General features: G+C 37.9%; 1 protein-coding gene across 7 annotated transcripts in view; it reads right to left on the bottom strand.

Moving 5' to 3' along the window:
• ENPP2 (ectonucleotide pyrophosphatase/phosphodiesterase 2) overlaps positions 1-20,915 on the bottom strand; it is a 101,471-nt gene that overhangs the window by 61,061 nt on the left and 19,495 nt on the right. For 5 of the 7 annotated variants that reach the window (XM_036436853.2, XM_036436852.2, XM_036436850.2 and 2 more), the window contains exons 1-4: positions 15,408-15,555; positions 15,087-15,189; positions 4,479-4,634; positions 84-209 (exon numbers count right to left, since the gene is read on the bottom strand). In XM_036436853.2, the coding sequence (XP_036292746.1) occupies positions 84-209; positions 4,479-4,634; positions 15,087-15,189; positions 15,408-15,440 (418 nt within the window). In that variant the 5' untranslated portion in view covers positions 15,441-15,555. Of the gene's footprint in view, positions 1-83; positions 210-4,478; positions 4,635-15,086; positions 15,190-15,407; positions 15,556-20,915 lie in introns of those variants that run through there. The other 2 variants (XM_036436854.2, XM_045581394.1) reach the window with 2 other exon arrangements.

The following is a 20,915-nucleotide window of genomic DNA, read 5'->3' on the forward strand; positions in this document are numbered from 1 at the left end:
CTGGTTCATGGGCTGAGTTCAACCACTGAGCCACACCAGTTTTTATTCTTTTAAAGCCCAAGCCAATTCAAGGAAACATGTACCTTTGCAAACCACTTGGTAGTTGGTACAGCAGTCTCCTCTGGCCAAGCAGTCCTCTGAGCAGTGACAAGCGTGGTCTTCATTTCTTACTTCTCCACATCTGTCCTTGGTACACTCCCAGCCACCAGCTGAAATCGGCACAAGAAAACACTTTCGCTACTTCACGAAAACCAAATGAAAGAGGCCACAATTGCTTACAAGGGTTGCCAACAAAAAGAGCTAAAAGCCCCACATCATTTCATCTGCTTGTGAAATTAGAGTTGGCCTGAAGCCCAGATGATATTTGGAGGACTTACACATAGAATGAATGCCTGATTTTTAAATCAGAGTACAAAGCCAAACATGATCAGGCTCCTTAGGGGGGAAAATGGAACCCTTACTGATTGCAAACTCCCCTAAAAGACCCAATAAAATGTATAGGATCTGAGTTTTGTAATAAGGGGTATACTAGTATACCATTGTAGGCATAGTCACTATAGCTCAGCTCTTCATTTCCGAAGTAGCTTTACTTCACTTTAATCAGCTTGATTTATATATAAATGATAGTGTAACTAAATGCCCTCTATCTACTTCTGGATGTACTGAAGGTTAAAGTCCTAAAAAGAGTATAAAGGGTTATTAAAAACATCTAAAGTTCCAATCATTCACCAAAGTGGAACGCTACCTACAATGAGAGAGGTCAGAGTCCCTCTATTCATGAAGGCCAGGAGGCCAGTCATGGATTTCTGTCGGAGCATACTTGATTGAGAGCTCACGACTCAACTCTCCCCAGAGGATATTTTCAGAAAAGTAATATTTTCACTTTAAAGAGAGTGTTTTATATTTTGTTTTGGCTTTTTTGTCCATTAGACTTTTTTGTCCATAAGTTCCAAGGTAGGAAAGCACCCTCCTCCCTTTTTCACCATTCAGTCTCCAATGCCTGAGACTGTGCCTAGCACACTGCAGTATTCCATGACATCTATTCCATCCCATTGGAAATTACCATGAAAATAAAATATGACTCTAAATTCAGGATTGCCATGTTGAGACACTTTCATAGTAAGTTCATTTCTTCAATAAACACTTCTACTATGTTTTCCACCTTCTAGGTGTGAAGAAGAGGGAAGACCCGATCCTGTCTGCATGGAGCTTACATTCCAATTGGGATAGACAGACCATAAGGAAGGAAACAAGAAAACAGGATAATGTCAAATTGTGCTGAGTGCTAGGAAAGAAACAGCAAGAGGCACTGACAGACAGTGATAGGGTTGGGTCTCTGGTTGAGAGAGAATGGTCAAGAAAGCCTCTTCTGAGCTACAAGACACTTCAAGTCTTCATCTCCTAAAATATATCCTAAGGGGAAGGCAATGATTTTAGAAAGCCATGCTGCTCCTTATTAATAGTCTACTAAGCCACGCCACTGTTAAGTGAATAAATAGATAAAGAGATATTATTTGCCATTCTAGGGAATCATGCCACTACTGTTTCATTTCCATTCTTTTAGAGTTACCTTTGCATCCTGATTCCATTTTCTGATTTCATTCTCCTATCTCCACTGCATTCTCTTCCCAAGAAATTAAATGCTTGGAATTCCTTTAACCAAACTTTCTAGTCTCAATGGTCAGCCATTTTCCAAAGTTACTTTGACTGATAGAGATCATGGGATTTTCCTTTCCAATTTAAGGATAATTCTACCCTCCAACATATTTTTATTCCTTCCCAAATTCCATAAGGAAATCCATTTGCTTGCAAAACAGCATCACTATTAACAAGTTTGATTTATTGAGGAACTACTTACTTCATAGAATAATGAAGTTTTTAAAAATTCAGGGTTCAGAGTGAACTATAATGCAAGGTATTACTCAATCAACTGCCTAATTTTCAAAGCAAGCATGGTAATAAGCATAAAGCATTTAACCTTACTGGATGATAAGACAGTTACCTATCAGAACTGAAAAAGAGTCTTTAAAAATGAGGATATCCATTTTAAAAATGAGAACTGCTGTCAAAACCAGTTTGGCTCAGTGGTAGAGCATCCGTCTGCGGACTGAAAGGTCCCAGGTTCGATTCCAGTCAAGGGCATGTACGTTGGTTGCGGGCACATCTCTGGTAGGGGGTGTGCAAGAGGCAGCTGGTCGATGTTTCTCTCTCATCAAAGTTTCTAGCTCTCTATCTCTCTCCCTTCCTCTTTGTAAAAAATCAATAAAATATATATATATATATATGTATATATATATATATATTTTTTTTTTTTTTTTTTAAATGAGAACTGCTGAAAATAAAGTAGCAGCTCTTGTGCCCTTGGAGAGGAATATAAATGTTGAGAGTGTAATTTTTGTAATAAATATTTAATTTTTAAATATATATATATATATATATATATATATATATATATATATATTTTAATCCCACTCATATGAATTTATCTTAAGGAAAATAGACAAAAATATGAATATGCATGAATAACATTCAATGATACATTAATAATAGTAAAAATGGAGAGAAATATACATGCTGATCAATTTCTCAATGAAGTAGGTTATATCTGTTCAATGGACTACTATGTAGGCATTAAAAGGATGGTGTATATAAAGATATGTAAATACAGATACACCCTCACAAGGCATATATATATATACACACTTGTATAAATATAGAAAAACACAAAATAGTCAGAATTTACACTGAAACATTGATTGTGCTTATCTCCAAAGAGTGTCCCATCAGCAAAGTAGAATCACAAAGACTGTTTCCTTTAGCCTTTTGTGGTTATTTAATACTTGATTGATTCTTCCACATTTGGCATATGTTATCTTTATGCGTGGATAATAAATGAGTTCTAAAATGTTATTGTAGACCATATTTATTAAACCTGGGAAGAAAGGCATGAGCTACGTTCAGAAAAGGCTAAGCTAGCACCAGGAGATCCATTAAACTTTGCAAGGGGCTCTGAGATCAGAAATCCAGATGGTTGCCATGACGTCAGGGATAAGATACACCACATAGAAAGGAAACGTAAAATGTTAGTTAGTTCCTCACTGCCAAGCAAACACCGGCTGCTGGTTTGAAATAATGTTTTAGAGCCAACGGACTCTGCTGAAACATCTGTTCCATCCATATGTGTAGTTTACAAGGTTCTCAGCATTTAAGTTTGCAGACTCACAACCGAGGAACTGGGAGAAGTTCCAAAGGAAAGTAACCCCCCTTTTTTCCCCAAAAAATGCCAAAATGTTTGGAAAATGTATTGTGCAAAAAAAAAAAAAAACCCCAAAACAACCTAATAAAACATTTCTTAATTGGGGAAAACAAACAAATCAGAACTAATAAATGAGTTGATGTCAGTTTTCATATAAATTAAGGACTATTTCCTTAGTAGAGGAGAATAATGTCTCTGTTTCTAACGATATTAATAGAAAGATCAGAGCAAAATCAATGATAATAGAATTAGATTTTTTAAAGAGTAAGCTCATCATAAAGGCCCAAAAGCAAATAATAACTTGGCCACAGAGCTGTGGAACCTCTGCACCTAGTGGCCTGAAGTGCAGGGTTGAGTGTCATCTTTCTCAGAGAGTCTGCATGTGATGCTGCCCAGAGGCACGATGGGAAGCCAACAAGTATCGCCCAAGTCCTACATAAAGTACTGGGCTTTGGAAACAGGGCAGGTGGGATAGCAAAAGTCTCCAAAAGTGCTTCAGAAGCCTCTCTATTCTACTGACTGTTCTAGTATAGAAGAAATATGCCAGGAAGCGATTTTAGAGCCACCCTGAGCAAGTGATCCCAAGTAGAATTCCAGAGCAATTTTTCATTTGTAGAGAGAATGAGAAATAAAATCTGGGCAGACCATAGTCACTCACAATATGATACAATGAAAATAACAAATGCCAGAAGCTGTGCAAGATAGGTAGGTAGGTAGGTAGGTAGATAGATAGATAGATAGATAGATACAAATAAAATTAAATTTAAAAATACTTTATGAGAATGCACAATTTTAGCCCAGGTGCCCCAGCAGTGAATGCAGAAATTGATAGTAAAAGACAGAAATGATAGATAGATAGATAGATAGATAGATAGATAGATACAAATAAAATTAAATTTAAAAATACTTTATGAGAATGCACAATTTTAGCCCAGGTGCCCCAGCAGTGAATGCAGAAATTGATAGTAAAAGACAGAAATGATAAAGATTAAAGAAAAAACAAAAAGCCCAGCCACAAATATTTCCAAAATTAGGTAATGACTGTAGCTAAGAACCTTCTTGTATGGAAACAAGAGTCACGCTGGGTATACTCATCACACAATTGACTGTCATTCAAGAAACAAAACTCCAACCCAGAGTTTGGTTTGGCAAAAGCAGGGTGCACAGCAGTAGGGATTGGTAAGCCATCTAATCAAGACTAGAGGACCCAAAGGTTGCATACCTGTCTTCAGACAAAGCTCATCAAAGTCATGGCAGCAACTGCTGTAGCTCTTACACAGGTTGTCACACCGACAATCAGGAGGCCCAATTTCTTGAAGTTCAAAGCATCTGCCCTTACAAGATCCAGAGGTGTTGGTCCAGGGGGAGTCTGATAACACTGCAAGAGACAAGAGACAAAAGAAGTGAGTCACGTCACCATGGAGGGGAGGCCCTGAGAAGCGATACAGTGCGGGGATTCAGTCAGACTCTGGCTGAGCAGCATGGCTGTCACCTGCTGGCAGGTTATTGCTTTCTTGTGCCAGTTTCCCCATCTGTTAAGTGAGGGGATTAATAAAAGTAACTCGAGGTTATAAAGAGAATTAAATGAAACAATCCATGCAAAACACTTAACAGGCGGTCAGACATAGAGAAAGTGCAACAAGTGTTGGCTATTGGGTTTATGCTTTTTACAATTATTATGACTACAAATCTGTGAGAGTCAGTGTCTCTGTGGATGTGAATGATGTCAGGGCAGAAGAGAACTTGGATCTATGCACTGAGAGACAAGAGCTCACTGACCTATTTGAAAATCCATAGCTTTTTTTGTAAAGAAAAGTGAGACTACATGTTCTGAGAACAATCTGGCCATAAGGGATTGAAATTGAGATTTAAGATCTCTTCCATCCACAAAACCTATACTTCTAACTAGAGTTACACAGACAGAAATTCCACAATCTCGGCTTGTCAAAAATACATCCCCATTCATTATTTTCATACAATCATTACATAGCTAGAAATCTTAAGAATCGACTAAAAGTTAAATGGAAGTTCCCTTCAGCATTGTACTTAAAAGATAGAATATCTGGGAATAAATGTAATAGGATCCGTGTAGAACCTACATGGAGAACACATTAAAACTTTATATAAGGATATTTTTTAAAGATTTAATTAAATGGAAAGACATACCATCTTGGAGGTAAAAAGATCTACATTATAAAAATATCAGTTCTTCCTAAATAAACCTAAAGATTCACTGCATTCTGCCGAGACCGGTTTGGCTCAATGGATAGATAGAGCGTCAGCTTAGGGACTGAAAGGTCCCGGGTTCGATTCCGGTCAAGGGCATGTACTTTGGTTGTGGGCATATCCCCGGTTGGGGGTGTGCAAGAGGCAGCTGATCGATGACTCTCTCTCATCAATGTTTCTAACTCTCTATCTCTCTCCCTTCCTCTCTGTACAAAATCAATAAAATATATTTTTTTAAAAAAGATTCACTACATTTATAATAAAAATAGAAAGAATTACTTGAAAGAATATTAAATGTTTATAAAAATAAATATAGAAAAAATAGAAAAGAAAGAGTAGTTTGATGAAAAGTAGATGGTAAAATATATTCTGAAGTTAAATAATTAGCATAGACTGATTGGTACTAGAAAGTAAGTAGATCAGTGTTGAGGTTGGGGAGAGGAAATAGGACCAAATATCTGAGAATTTATTTTATAATGCAAGTAAACATTTTAATTTTTTTTAAATTAAATTATAATTTGCATTCAATATTATTTTGTATTATAAAGGTAACATTTTAAATCAAAGGGAGAATAAAAACTTAATCAGTAAGTGAAAGAAGGATTAAACAGTAAGTTATTCCAGCACAACAGGCTGTCTGAAAAAAAAATTAAGCTGGATCTTCACCCTAGCTTATAAAATAATTACCTTCTTTTGAATGTATAAGTAGTGCCATGCCTATTGCTAGAGATAAATACTTTTGTAAAATACAATACAATTCAGAAATATCTACCAGTTCTTAAAATGCATATGAGTCTTTCATCCAGAAATTCCACTACTAGGAATTTACCTCTCATATATATTTGCAAAAATTTGCTAAGATATATGTACAAGTATCACTATAGCCATAAATGAAATATTGCCCAGTCCTTAAAAGAATGAGTGGATCTGTATAGGCTAATATGGGAAGATGTACAAAATGTCTAAACAATTTCTTTTTTAATATCAAAGTACAGTCCTGGACAGTGTTTCAAAGTGGTTAGAATGTCAACTGGCAGGTGGATTCTGGGTCAAGGGAATATATTGGTTGCAGGATCATTCCCCACCCTGGTCAGAGAGCATGTAGGAGGCAACCAATTGATGTGTCTTTTTCCCTCTCTCTCCCCACTCCCCCTCCCTGCCTCCCTTTCACTCTCTCTAAAAGTCAATGGAAAAAATATCCTCTTGTGAAGATTAACAATAACAAGAACAAAAGATCAAAATACAAAAGTGTTATAATATTATGTAGTACATATAACTGAAATGAAACTGAAGTTTTCATTCTTCCTTTGATTTAAAATGTTACCTTTATAATACAAAATAATATTGAATGTAAACTGTACTTTAAAATTTTTTTAACATATTTTATTGATAATTTTACAGAGAGGAAAAGAGAGGGAGAGAGAGTTAGAAACATCAATGAGAGAGAAACATCAATCAGCTGCCTTCTGCACACCCTTTACTGGGGATGTGCCCACAACCAAGGTACATGCCCTTGACAGGAATCAAATATGGGACCCTTGAGTCTGCAGACTGATGCTCTATCCACTGAGCCAAACCGGTTAGTGCTAAAAAATTTAAAAGAAATAAAGAAAATGGCCGAAACCGGTTTGGCTCAGTGGATAGAGCATCGGCCTGCGGACTGAAGGGTCCCGAGTTCGATTCCAGTCAAGGGCATGTACCTTGGTTGCAGGCACATCCCCAATAGGGGATGTGCAAGAGGCAGCTGATAAATGATTCTCTCTCATCGATGTTTCTAACTATCCCTCTCTCTTCCTCTCTGTAAAAAATCAATAAAATATATATTAAAAAAAAAGAAATAAAGAAAATGATCAAAAATAAAAACAGAGCCAGAGCTAGCTAGCAATGAGGGAGGGGAAAAGGATGGGGGAAGAAGTGTGAAGAAAAAGTGCAAGTATGCATAACTTTTTAAAACTAAACTTTTTGTTCCTGAAATGAAATATTTACAGAAATTACATTTGGGGAAAATTACAAACAAAGAGGGAGACAAAGAGGCTTTTTACTTTTTTGTTTATTTATATACTTCTGCCTCTCATGTGTGTATGTATATATGCATATATATATGTATGTATATATATATATATTATAATACATAATATGTATTACATATAAATATCAAAAGTGTTATTTAAGCCATGCTATTTATAATTTTATTACCTTATTTACATGTTTATAATCTTAATTTTTTATAATCAATATGCATTTTATTTTAAAATCAAGAAAACAGAGGCACAGGGGAGAACAGATGCTAAATGACATTTCTAGGTTCAGCGAAGCCATTTATCTGAACATCCTGTTCATCCCTTACTCCTCTGTCCTCTTTGAAGTCAGAATCACCCTGTTTTAGCCTTTATGGCATCAGATCAGTTCAGCTAAAGCAAACAGATTCACTAGACCATGAGATGTGAAACGCTTTTGCATGGTTGACTGTGGGATGTTGAAAATACATACAAATCAAGCCAGTTCCATTTAGGAACTAATGTCAGGTTTCCAAAGCAATGCCTTCCCTCTGGTTCATAAACCACATTTTTCTATTGACTTTGGCCAACCTATCAACAGTGCATGCTGGACCATAAGAAACTGGGGCAGGGGGAGGGGAGAGATAAGACATGGGAGACTGAGATGTGAAAAAAGGAAAACTAGAGGCAGTCTTATAATAAAAATAAAGAGAAGGAAAATGCTTATGATTGAATTATTTGTTTTTAAGAGTAGTGCTTCGACAGAATCTTTCCAATAGTCATCTAATAAATTCTGAATAGCATTCACTCCCATGAGCTGCATGCATTAATATGCTTTACTGTGCTTATAGCTGAGATTATAAGAGATCTCAAAATACATTGTTTACAGTTGTTTACTTGCCCCATCTCCTCTTCTTTATGGTGTCTCAGCATGCATTTGAAATGTTCCTCTATTCATGTCCTTTGCTTTTCCTTCATCTAATCTCTTTACTATCTTTCTTTACTTCTAAAATACCTAATGAATTTTAGCCATTTTTAAACTTTCTTCATTCTATCAACATGAGTTTTTCTATTTTCTTAATCATTCTCTAAATTTATCCTGCACTTTGTTTTTGAAAATAATTGAATCTCATTCAATAGCTGGCTTTTATCAATTACAATACTTCTTTCCAACCTTTAAATTGAAGAAAACTTTATTAAGAAAGCTGTCTTTACACTCATAATGGCAAGATCGATCTTCTAAAAAATATTGTACCCAAGACTGGGTTACTACCAGCTTTTGGATCGGAGTTAATTTCCGGGTGTGTGTGGATGTGGGACACAGATGTCAAAATTCATTCATGGCTGACGTGGATTCAGGTGACAAAGGCAGGAAAACAAGTGGGAAAATGGACTGAGCCATGTAGTACTTTGAATCCAATGACCCCAAGAATTTGAACTGCTGAACCTTTTTGAATAATATAAAGTGATAGAGTAGAACAGAATGAACTTTGCCTTTACAGCGCCTAGTCTACACCTGCCTCTTCTGTTATAACAAGTTCCTGCCCCTACTTTCTTTGTAGTTTGTAAGTCATCCTCTGTGCTCTGACTTTCTCATGCTATGCCCACGTCCCCTATCCTTCTCCCCACTCCAGGCTAATAACAGATTTTCGGACTTCTCTTTTTATTGTACCTAATTCAATGGCCAAATATGGAAAGATTCCCTGCCCTACTACAAATCTGAATTCAAATATCTGTAAAACCTTCCTTTATCTAACCTAAAAACCAAGAGAATATAGATATGAGCACTTTGGCTCTATAATTATTGAAAGGTGTAATAAAAACTGAAGGATCAATAAACTTGTGGTATCTCATAATTTTTATCTTAGATTATTACTGAGATGCCCATAAAAGATCAGAGCTATCAAAGAACTTAAAGAAAAAACAACAACAAAACCATAAAAGAAAAGAACTCTCTAAAGGATCAAATCAGAAATGTGTGTAAGTATGAAGGAGGTTTGAATTTTGTACGAGGCATTTGCCAATACTTTTATGAGATTAAATGACTACTGCTGCCTTTTTAATGACATACTTAAATGACGTTAGTTTACTTCAAAGATACAAGTCAGTTCCACAGTCATAAAATATACAGGTTATAGGTCTCTAGTGACACTTTTTATTTTTAAATGGGACTTCAAATTTTAAAACCTGCATATATGTACATATATGATATGCATAAATGCAATGTTCTGCTTCCCTTATTTTTCACAGTAGCATAACTTTGAAAAACACCAATGTGAAACATGATTTATTTCCTCCAAATTCATAATTCTGAGAAAACCAAGTAAAATTATTTTTACTTTGTTAAATAAGACCTCAATTATGAAGGACTCCATCTTATCGTATATATACAGAGGTAGTGCTGTAGAATTCTGGTGCTATCTACACAGGTAAAAATACTATTGATAAGAACCTCATTGGAGAGGACCTAATTCATGACAAGAGTTGTGACCTGAACATTACTTCCTCCTGGACTCCCGATCATATTTCCCTTCCCATCTCCCTGCAAAACAGAAACTTTCAGATTTCAATGATAGCTGATGAGAGAGGCAGTATTTTAAGCTTGAAAACAGTTAGCTCAGCCCAAAGCTGGATGAGTCTTCTTTCTAAGCCTTGTCTGGCCCTGGGAGCAGAGTTTGAGATATGCACCCTATTTGTTCCTCCCGTTTCCCGTGTTTCTCAGCTGGAGTGCTTCCTGAAAGTTGAGAGCAACTAAAGCTTTGAATCGGCTCACAGACTACCATGCTGCCTCCTTTTCTAAGAGTAAATATGATATGTCTTGAAACATAACGATTTGCCTGTGTCTGCCCACCTCGTCTGAAGTATGAAAGGCAGGGAAAGGTGGCAGGGGACATGGATGACATTCGAGACGTCACCCAACTCTAGAAGGTAATACTGTCTATGCCTCTTCTGGATCAGGTGACTGGTTCTTTCTGGTCATACTTTCTTGCGTCGAAGTTGCCATTTTCCCTTGATATTTTTTACCTCATATCTTAGCAAGCAGCACCCTCATACAGGCCTGCTTCCCAAATTCACCACTGTCTGTAAATACCCCTTTTTGCCAGCACCACTGTTCCCTCCTCTGACAAGTGCTGGGTCAGAGTTCACAGACAATGTGTTGAATAAATAAGTCTGCCTGGGGCATTTCAAACACCTGCTCTTTCAGTGTGTGGATAAATGCAGCGTCCTCACAAAGAAAGACCTCATAAGCTGCAACAAAACAGAGTTTTATAAACTTCAATCTTAAAAGTCAAAAATGTGAATTTCTAAACCTCTCCAATCACATCTGTGATGGTAGTCAGTAATGTAATTCTGAATGACCTGCAAAGCTGCTGCAAGACAGTGAAACTCTGTCCTTTTTTAACCACAAGTTATTTTCAAATTGACGAGATAAAAATTTAAACACTGGCCTTCAAACATAATTGAAGGTCAGTTAAATATATCATCAAATACTCAACATCTTGTATTGTCACCAGCATTAAAATGGCATTTTGTTTTTCAAAACTCTTTTCTGATAGAGAGGCAACATTATCCCACTTTTCTGGTTGGAAAATCTGATCTCTAAGCCTTCTTTGAGCTAGCAACGGCCTGGCTAACATTTTAGATCATCTGAATATAACTACAGTACTGTTTTCATTAACAAAGGATTTTTCACATTTTGTACATAGGCTCTGAATTATCTAAATTATGTTCTTTTTAAGACATGATTTTGGAAGAGTTGATACTTTTTTGTTGACTCAAGATTCTATGTTGAACTTTATTGAGGACTGAAATTTCTGCTTTTGCAAACAAGATAGGGGATTCTGTATAGTTTTAAGATAGATGAAAAATCGCTGCATCAAAGCTCCATGTAACAAAGAACTAAAATATCTGTGCTCTCCTTAGATTTGAATTCAGGTCATTTCAGTCCATTGACTGAAACCCCTGATTTCTACACTAGGTTTAACACAAAGCCCCGTGACATCATGAGATTGTTTTCCTTTCAGAGGAGGGTTGATATATCTGCCAGCTTAGCAGTTTCCTACATGCTGCTAGCCCATCTTGTAAATAGCTTATCCTTCTCCTTGTAAAAAGAGATTCTTAAAGTTATCAAATGAACATGAACAACCTCATTCCTCTAATTATTGTCTGATTTCTCTATGATTCACAAAGAAAAGCTTTGCTCATAAAGTTGTTAGAGAAATTCATTTCATATTTATACCCATGCATTTCATTCACACTCACAAACTTTTAACTTTCATGCCACTAAAAATGACAATAAATTGAACTGAGCTTTCAAGTTTATTAACCAGCCATTCACAAGCTTACAATTTCCCTTCATCTTCCAAGTATTAAGTTGCTTATACTTAAGAGGATATCGCGTTTTTCACCTGGAGACTGAAAGAATATCTGTCACAAACTTTATTAAAATAGACTCCACAACACCATAAACACACATGGATGCACATGTACATGAGTGCACACACACTTGTATACACATAAATTCTCTTGCCGTCTTAAAGGTGAACCAAACTGGTTGCATTGGATTTAGATATGGGATAAAGACGTCAAGCTAAATTGCATTTATCACTTACATTGTCTCTGAAAATGTATCTCAACCATCTCATTTGCCTAATTGCCCATTATATTTACCCAACAGAATTATAACTGGCTCTTCTCATTTCACATCTTCTGATACATCTATAGACATTTTATGATCTGGTAGAAGACACCCTATTCCACCATGACTTCCAATATATCACCAGGTCCCAACAATAAATCCAGCTAACAAATGTGCTAGTTAATTAATTATAACAGTCTGTTTGCACTGCAACAGCCTTGAAACTAGCAGCCCAGTCCATAGTACAGCAGTTGCATGTGTGTAGGACGTCCTCAGCTATTGCTGAGAGTTCTGAGAAACGACATTCACCAAATAAAGCACTGTGTGCTTCTGATTGGGGGCTCATGCTCTGATCAGTCTGTAGCTGGCCATATATTAATACCCTTTGTATTCCTTCTATTTTGTAAAACAATCTAAAAGCACTGAGCTTCCCAAATTTCTGAACAAAGGCATGGTTGTCTTTCTTCCCAGTATCTTATTCTAAAATGAACAGAAAAGTTCAGCCAGTGTTTCCTGATGTGAAATCTTTGCTGACAGATTACCTAGCCACAATGTGTTAATTGAGGGAGGTCCTTTCTAGGCACATATTGCCTTTAATAGGATTAAAATGCTCCAAGTCTCTGCATGATGCCTTTGCCTATTTTCCAAAGTACATCTCTGGTCTTGCCTAAATGACAGATAAGCTCCATCAATAGAAAAATAAAAAATAAAAAACTGTGCCAGCATACCAAAATCCTAACACTAAGATTTATTAGTAAATTGCATTATATCTCAATATTAAGCTTCATATAAATAGACTTTTCATTAATAAATTATTCTAGAATATACCATAAAATAATAGATGATTTCCTCAAATAATTCAAGAAGCAAATATTTTATAGTATAGATCACTTCGATTTATTATAATATAGATCATATTATTTTCCCAGAAATAGTATTATTTCATTAGTTCTTTTTTTTTTTTTAATTGATTTTTTACAGAGAGGACGAGAGAGAGATAGAGAGCTAGAAACGTCAATGAGAGAGAAACATCTACCAGCTGCCTCTTGCACACTCCCTACCGGGGATGTGCCCACAACCAATGTGCATGCCCTTGACCAGAATCGAACCTGGGACCTTTCACTCCACAGATCAATGCTCTACCACTGAGCCAAACCGGCTTCGGCTCATTAGTTCTTATAGCTGCTTCTTATAAGGTAGGGAAATAGTTTGTTATATACAAAATATGTTCCAGGATTAATATCTGTAGCCTACACTTTCCAAGTTCTCCGGTAGAGAGCACATACATTCAGAGGCAATGGCACAGGATACATAGAATCGTGGGCTTTTATTTTTTAATCCAGTAGAAAAATTGAAAATAATCTAGATCTCCTCCTCATTGAACAGCTAAGGAAACAGGCTTCACAAGTGACTTGTCCAAGACCACACAGCAAGTTACATGGATTCAGGCTGTCAAGTCCAGGACTTTCATGACTGTTTTTCAAAAATAATGAGTGGCTGGCTTTTACACATTCATTAAGGAAACAGCTTCTAATTATCAGTTTCAGCCACAGTGATATATTAATACAAAACTGGAGAAAGTTCCCTGTAGGGTGCATTGGAAAGATCTAGCAGTGGGCTGCTGAGCTGCTAGCTGCCCACTCAGCCATCCTAAGGATCAGTTAGGGGGCACACCCCCTCCAGTCTGTGCAGTTACAGTTGGTGTTAATGGGAGTTATACTTGTCTGGAACAAGAACAAGAGGTCTTTGAAGAGAGCATTTGTTACCAATAAAAACAGGATTCTCCAGCCCAGTGATCCACTCTTCTCTCCCCTCACCTCCGAACAGAAGACAACTCATTGTGTCCATTTGGTTCCTGGGGGGTGCAATTTTTATTATTTGTTTTCTCACTTTTCACCCCAGCCATATCCCACTTCAACTCACTAAACTATTTCTCATATAATTCTGGCAAGACACACAAAAGTAACTTCTCAGTATAAGGAAGACTTAGTAATCCAACAATATAACTTGGTGAATACAAGCTCATGCTGGCTAACCAAAGACAGGTGATAGCCTTTTATAGCAGTCGGGTCAAGAAATACAGAGAAATGCAAAATGCACAGGAAGGCAGACAAAAAAACATGCTGAGATGTCAGGCAAAGTCAAGAAAATATTGCCCCCTAGAGTACGCATTACTTAATATGTAGTTTTTATTTATAAAACCATCAGCAGCTCCAATTTCCAGGAAATTAACCAACTCATTACTTAAGACCTGGTCAGTTAAGCCCCCTCCATCTGCACAAGAGCTCCTTTATAAGAACTCCCACACGGCTTAGGGCACAGTGTATTGTAAAAGGAAACGCTTTCACTTCGGTTCTATGAGCTGAGTTTAGGTACACTGTTAAAACTTACCTTTCTCTAGGCTGAAAGAAAAACAACAACAATGAGCTCAAATTTGAAGCACCTCCTTTTTTAAAAATCTTTTTCCTATTTTAGGTAAACTTTACTCTGCTAGTCCTAAATTTCTGAAGTTTCTTGAAGTCAGCTCACTGCCTTTTTTACTCTCACTCCTCTTTACCCCTCTTTACCCCTAGGTCAGAACTTTCTGGAGATAAGCACTATATCCAGCGCCACCGGATAATCAATCGGATTGACGCTTCTCCAATATTAAAGCAGTGCCTGCTCTCACCACTTCTAGTTTAGCCTTGTCTAGTAACAAGACTTCTAATTTTGTCTTAACATGTATGAATTGCAATGTAGGAAGAATTAAATGGCTAGTTATCATGAAGACATCAGAAATGTTCTCTGATCAAAACCACGTCCTCTCACCTGATTGATACACAGAGCTGCTTGTATTTTGGAGAAACCAAGGACTAAATTAGTTATACTGCAAAATTACTTAAAGATGCCTTTCTCCCTGAGCTTCTATTGATGACCTAGTGTATAACATTTTTAAAAGGTTGAAAATGCAGGTAGGTGCAACACTTACCTGTAGGAGGGCCTTCATCCCACTCTTCTGCCCTCTTGATTCGATGTGCTGTGAATCCCAAGCAGATATTGGCTCCAAGAGCAAAAGTGAACAGGGACATTATCTAAGCAAATAAAGAGATCAAGTTGTCAAACACAGCTAGACAAGACTGCATCAAATCCTAGGAAGGCAAATGCAAATGATTTCAACGTCACCACCCAATCCCACAGCTTCCAAAATGCACCATCAAGGGCTGCCTTCATTTCTCAAAACGACAAAAAGAAAAACAAAATCTGGAGCTGCTTCTGAAGACCAAGCACTCCCATTCCACCTTCCTCCTACCTGCCACGCCTGGGACACGCTGCTCCTTGCCATGGCAGAGGGTTCTTGGAAAGCCTTTTGCAGTGTGCTCTCTATGCCCACACTGAATGCACTGCTTTTTGGGGCTCTGAGCTCAGTCTATTAACTGCATGTAATCCCACCTGGGAGGTTGACAGGCTGCTCTGATTTGCCCAAAGCTCAATTGCATCACAGTCTCTTCACAAATCACAGCCCTGAGCTGAAGAGGCTGGACACATCAGCCTCCTTCTCTCCTCCCCCTTATCGGTCCCTCCCCTAACACACACACTTTCATGTGGTTTCCTCTGCTAACATGAGGGCTTCTTGGGTTGCTGAGGCCAATAACAGCTCATGTTCATTTTCCTTCCCTCACAAAAACATGGTCTTTTCAAAAAGAAACCAAATGTGTTTCATCCGATAAAAATGAAACAGAACTGGCAAGGGGTTCCTACCAGCTTTAAGCTTTGAAGGTATGCAATGTAGTTAGTTATAAGGGATCCTCAACCGCACTATTTTAAAAGAAAAACAAAAAACAGGAAGGTTTTATCATTTATAAACCTCATTGCTTCCCCTCTCTGTCTCGTGTATTTATTTTTTCTGGCCGTTGAAATGACCTGTTCCTGTTGCCACATTCGCAGCTACTCCTGACTCCTCAAGCATTTCTCAGGACCAAGTCTCCCCAGATTGTAACTAACACAAGAGACAGCATTATTTTCCCCCTGTTGTGAGAGTTTAGAGAAGTAACTTTTATCACAACCACGGGGAATGCCAGCTAAGCAGCAGAAAGTCCTCTGCCCTGGAGGAGGGGGGAAATCATTTGTTTCTGCCTCCTCTTCCCGAAAAACTGTCAGCTTGGTGCGTGTTTGTTGGGGGTGGGGAGTGGGGTGAGTGGAAAGTGGGGGTGGGGGTGTGGATGGGGAAGCTTTATTAGTGATTGAATTTAGGAAGGAAATCTCAGTGGTGCAAGAATTTATCTTTGAAGAACTGTTTCCCTGGTTATTTCCCAGTTACATTATCATCCAGCCCTCCCCCCGCCCAAATTGTGTCCTTTGAGGTTATTGTGAGCATTAAAGTTTCTTTATTAAGCTATTTGGCAGCCAGGAGCCATCGAAAAGAAATCGAGTCATTTAAATCTGAAAGTTATTTAAATGCTACATGCTTTTAGGATTCAAATGAGGGAAGAAGGTTTGGCCTTGGTTCTTCTCTCCCCCGGCCCAGCGTCCATCATTCTCCCACAGAGAACATGCGTGTATATAAACAAATACACCACTCACCATGCAGCGGAGTGGTGGCTTTGCTTAAATAAAGCAGGATAGCACAAAAGCAAGAACTTGTTTATTATAGTGGGCTGCACAGTAGGCCTGGGCGGCATTATATATCCTAGAACTTAGTAACAGCTCACTGAAAAAAAAAGAAAACGCTGGCAAACATTACCTTGCCTTTCTAAAACCCCTTTAGTTGTGCAGTCTGGCGAGAGGGCTGGCTCATGAATTTTTCTCTAGAAGTCTCTTACTTTAATCTGTGTGCCATACTGAAATGATTTGGAGTGGGGTATTCAGCAAAGCTTAAAAAACAAAACAAAAAACTGTGCAAGATTTTTCTCCTACTTATATTCAATTTCAACATGCAGGCTAGCTTTTACAGAGACCCACTATAAACCAAAAAGGAAAAACACATTAAGGCTGCCCTTGATGGCATCCTGTGCCACGATGTTCCCAATGTCCTTCAAACCCTACCTCCCTGTCCTTCCAACCTCCCTAGCCCCTGCCGGACTCCAGATTCTGTCTGACATTTGATCGTGGAAACTCAGTTTGAGAAGGATGAGGGCTCTCCTTGAAAATAAAATTAGACTCAGGAGCTGAACACCATCTCTTAATTTTTTTGACATGCAGAGTAGCTGTGCAGGGAGGAAAAAGCCATAAGTAAAATAGCCAAGTTGATCCATAATTGGCTTCTGTACAGCACTTGTTACCAATTATCTAAGAGGATTGAGCTCAGTCATTATTTCTGTTCATCATTCTGCCAAAGAACTTTATCTTCTACCAGGTCATTGTGCATATGGAGTTCATTAACAGATACTTACACATAAGTGCACATGTGCACGCATATGCACACACACCCACACACCCACACACACACAAGACCATCTACCATAGTTAACCAGAACTTTACTATAATAAGATATCATTATATATTAATTCTCAGGAAGATGACCAAAACCCCTACCTTGGGCATCAAATCAATTACAAAATACAATTACCTCTCAAAAATAACAATAAAAAACCTCTCATTGTCCAAATTTGAGAAAACCAAAAGTCTGATAATGCGTAGGTCTAGACACTCAACTAAAGTGACTGAAATACAAGTCCAAAATATCCTAAGACAAAACTAAATTAAGAAAGTTCACCTACTCTGAAGTTTATAAGATTTTTGTATAAGGTCATCCACTGTCGGGCCAGTAATCAAGAAAATGTATGAGAAAGACTGAAATTCATTTCCAGGATGCTTTACTAATCTAGCTGTATGTCAGAAAACACTGCCCCCTGGCAGAAGAAAAGCCAGAACTATAAACAAATCTTTGAAAGTCTCAGGCCCTAAAAATCACTCTGTAGTTCTCAAGCTTTCTTAAGCAAAAGAACCACCTTGGGAGCTTGTTTAAAATGTTGATGCCTATGGCCTACCCCCCAAGATTCTGATGTATTAGGTCCAAGGGGTGGGGACAGGGAAGGAGGGGTTTAAGAACCAGACAAGAACTGGCACAATAGACTATTCTGATGTAAGTAATGTAAGGACCACATTTAGAGAAATAGAGCATTAGAATAAATTACTCTGAGTTCATTTGTTTATGCCCTGAAAGATGACTTGCTCGATCTAATTCATAATGTAATTTTAATATAATATTAATAGCATTTATTATGGATTGGACATTAAAGTTCAGATCTCTTCAGGACAAACTATGGCTTCTCCTCCATGGAAATCATCCCCAAACTGTAAGCAGCAGAACGGTCTTTTATTTACCTTGCTGGTGGCACAAAGCAGCAGTGTGTGTGTTGCTTAATTGCAATACAGTGGTTGCATTTATACAAATGCACAGTCTACCTTTTCATGAAATGGCTCTGTGAATCCTTGTTCCCAAGCTCTGATTAAGGTAAGAGGGCTTGAGGTTAACAGTGAGATCTGAGAGAGATGTAATTGAGGGTTGTCACTCTTGCCGCCTGCAGTAATTATGACATTTTCATGAACTGCTTCAAACTCTATCTATACCCAGTGTCTCATTATGCAGAATTAACATGCCTTGACTTTAACACCGTTCCCAGAATACTTCTAACCCTAGGATGCTAGACAATTCGCTGACCACCTGAATTTCAGTGGCATCAGTTAGCAATAACGACAGCACATGCACTATGAAAGAAAGAAGACAAATTCCAGGTGTATTCTTCAGCGTCTGTTTTAAAACTTTTGAGTTAAGTCTTGGGTTTCAATTCTGACGTGGTGGAGGGCTGTTAGAAAAGTCAGAATAAAAACAGGCTAGCAGTCCTTTGCCAATCTAAATTGAGCAAGACATTCTAACAGCTAATAGAGAAACAAGCTGGCTCAATTGGCTCCTTCAATCCAGGACTATGAATGTGTACCAAGTAGACACCACTTAAGATTCTAAACCACAGATGCAAAGTTCTGTGAGTAATCTATGTCCCCAGGGGGGGGTTCTCCAGTGGAGAAATAGCATATGCCTATTCAAATGCAAACAGGGCTTGTGCTATCTGTTATTGCACAATTGAGAGCTGAAATCAACATGTCACATCTTTCAAGGGCTTCAATTTATATCATAAACTTCCATGTGTTTCATTTACTGCCAGTGGAATCTAAGCATAAGGCCCTCCACCAGAACAATCTCAGCTAAGAATATTCAATCATTGCGCAAATATTCATGAGCTCCTACTGTGTACCTAACACTGTTCTGGTCACTGGTATTATGTCAGGAACTGAACCAGATATAGTCCGCTGCCCTCCATTGTCATCAAATAGACACAGAGAAAAGGCACACGATTTAAAACATATGAGTTGTTTATTTCTGGAACTTTCCATTTAATATCCATACCAGGATTGGTTTTGTGTAACTGAAAGTGTAAGAAACAAAACCATGGACAAGAGGGAACTACTGTAATTCAGGATTGATCTAGTCAGCAGGATCAGAGAAGATTTTGTGAAGTATCACTTGAGCTGTGCTGTGCAGGGACCTGGGAGTAACTAGGTAAGAGAGGAGAGAAAGATTCTAGAGAGAGGGAACAGGGTGCACAAAGGTTCTGTGTAGAGTGGGCCTCGGCATATGCATAAGGTGAAATGACAGCCAGTTTGACTTCTATCGGGAAAGCAAAAGTTAGCGTGGAATGAAATGAGACTGGAGAGGTTAGTAGAGGCCAGTTCACATGGGGCCTCAATGGTCATGCTGGGTGGTGTTGTCTTTATCCTAAAAGCAATGGAAAGGCTTAAAAGGGCTTAAACAGGTGAATGTTTAATCGGATTTTGAGGTATTAATCTCTGTACTATGTGGATAAGAATTGGAGGGGGTCAGAAATGAATACAATAGATAAGTTTGGAAATAATGTCAGTGATTGGGGCAAAAGATAATGATATCTCCCACTCAAAAGGTTATGGGAGTAGTGGAGAGGTAGAAACCCAGCTGAGTCAGGATAAAGACTTGTTAATGAATTGGGTATGGGGTTGAGGGGCAAAAAAGCGTTAAGTATGACTTCTGAGTTAATAACTATTCAACCATTATGATGACCAAATACAAGTCACTTCTAAACTTTTAATTGGCTTATAAGAAAGACATCCATTTGTTAACCTTCTAGAATTACATAGTTATAAGGGATAGGCTAGTAGCTTTAAAACATCAGCCAGTAGTTCTAAAAATCAACTGAGAAAGTTGATTTAAAGTAAAGTTATATTTGACTTTAAACACTGAAAATACATTGGTTCTTGATTGATTGAGTTTAAAAATAATTACCACAAAGCAATAATTACCACAAAGCAATAATGCAGCTTTGTCCCTAACTCTAGCTGGTAATAAAACATTTTAAAACTCAAAACACAATTTAAGTCTTCGTCTTTTCAACTGCTCTGAAACCTGCATGCGAGACAGCCAGGTGAATGCAAGAAGGATGTCACCATTTGGCCAGATGGCACACCAGCATGTATGTGAACCTCTTGAAAGTTTTCATCTTGAGTCTACTTGTAATGTGGATTGTGGAATATCTGAGTATGTGGATTGTGGAATATCTGAGCATTCCATAATCAGAGAAAAGTGTTTTTTATCCCAAGTTTCATCACAGGGATGAAGACTCTCATCCTTTACCTTCCAGTCTTACATAGGCAAGTGGCAAAGCTGTTCTTAACTCCACTTGCAGGTGAAGAAATGGAGGCTCAAAGAGTGCATGTCATTTCCAAAGTGATGGATAAGTGATTGAGCCAAGACTAGAATCCGAGTCCCCTCTGCCAGCTTAGTCCTCT

Source organism: Pipistrellus kuhlii, unplaced genomic scaffold (assembly GCF_014108245.1).
Source record: "Pipistrellus kuhlii isolate mPipKuh1 unplaced genomic scaffold, mPipKuh1.p scaffold_m20_p_14, whole genome shotgun sequence".
Classification (NCBI taxonomy): domain Eukaryota; kingdom Metazoa; phylum Chordata; class Mammalia; order Chiroptera; family Vespertilionidae; genus Pipistrellus; species Pipistrellus kuhlii.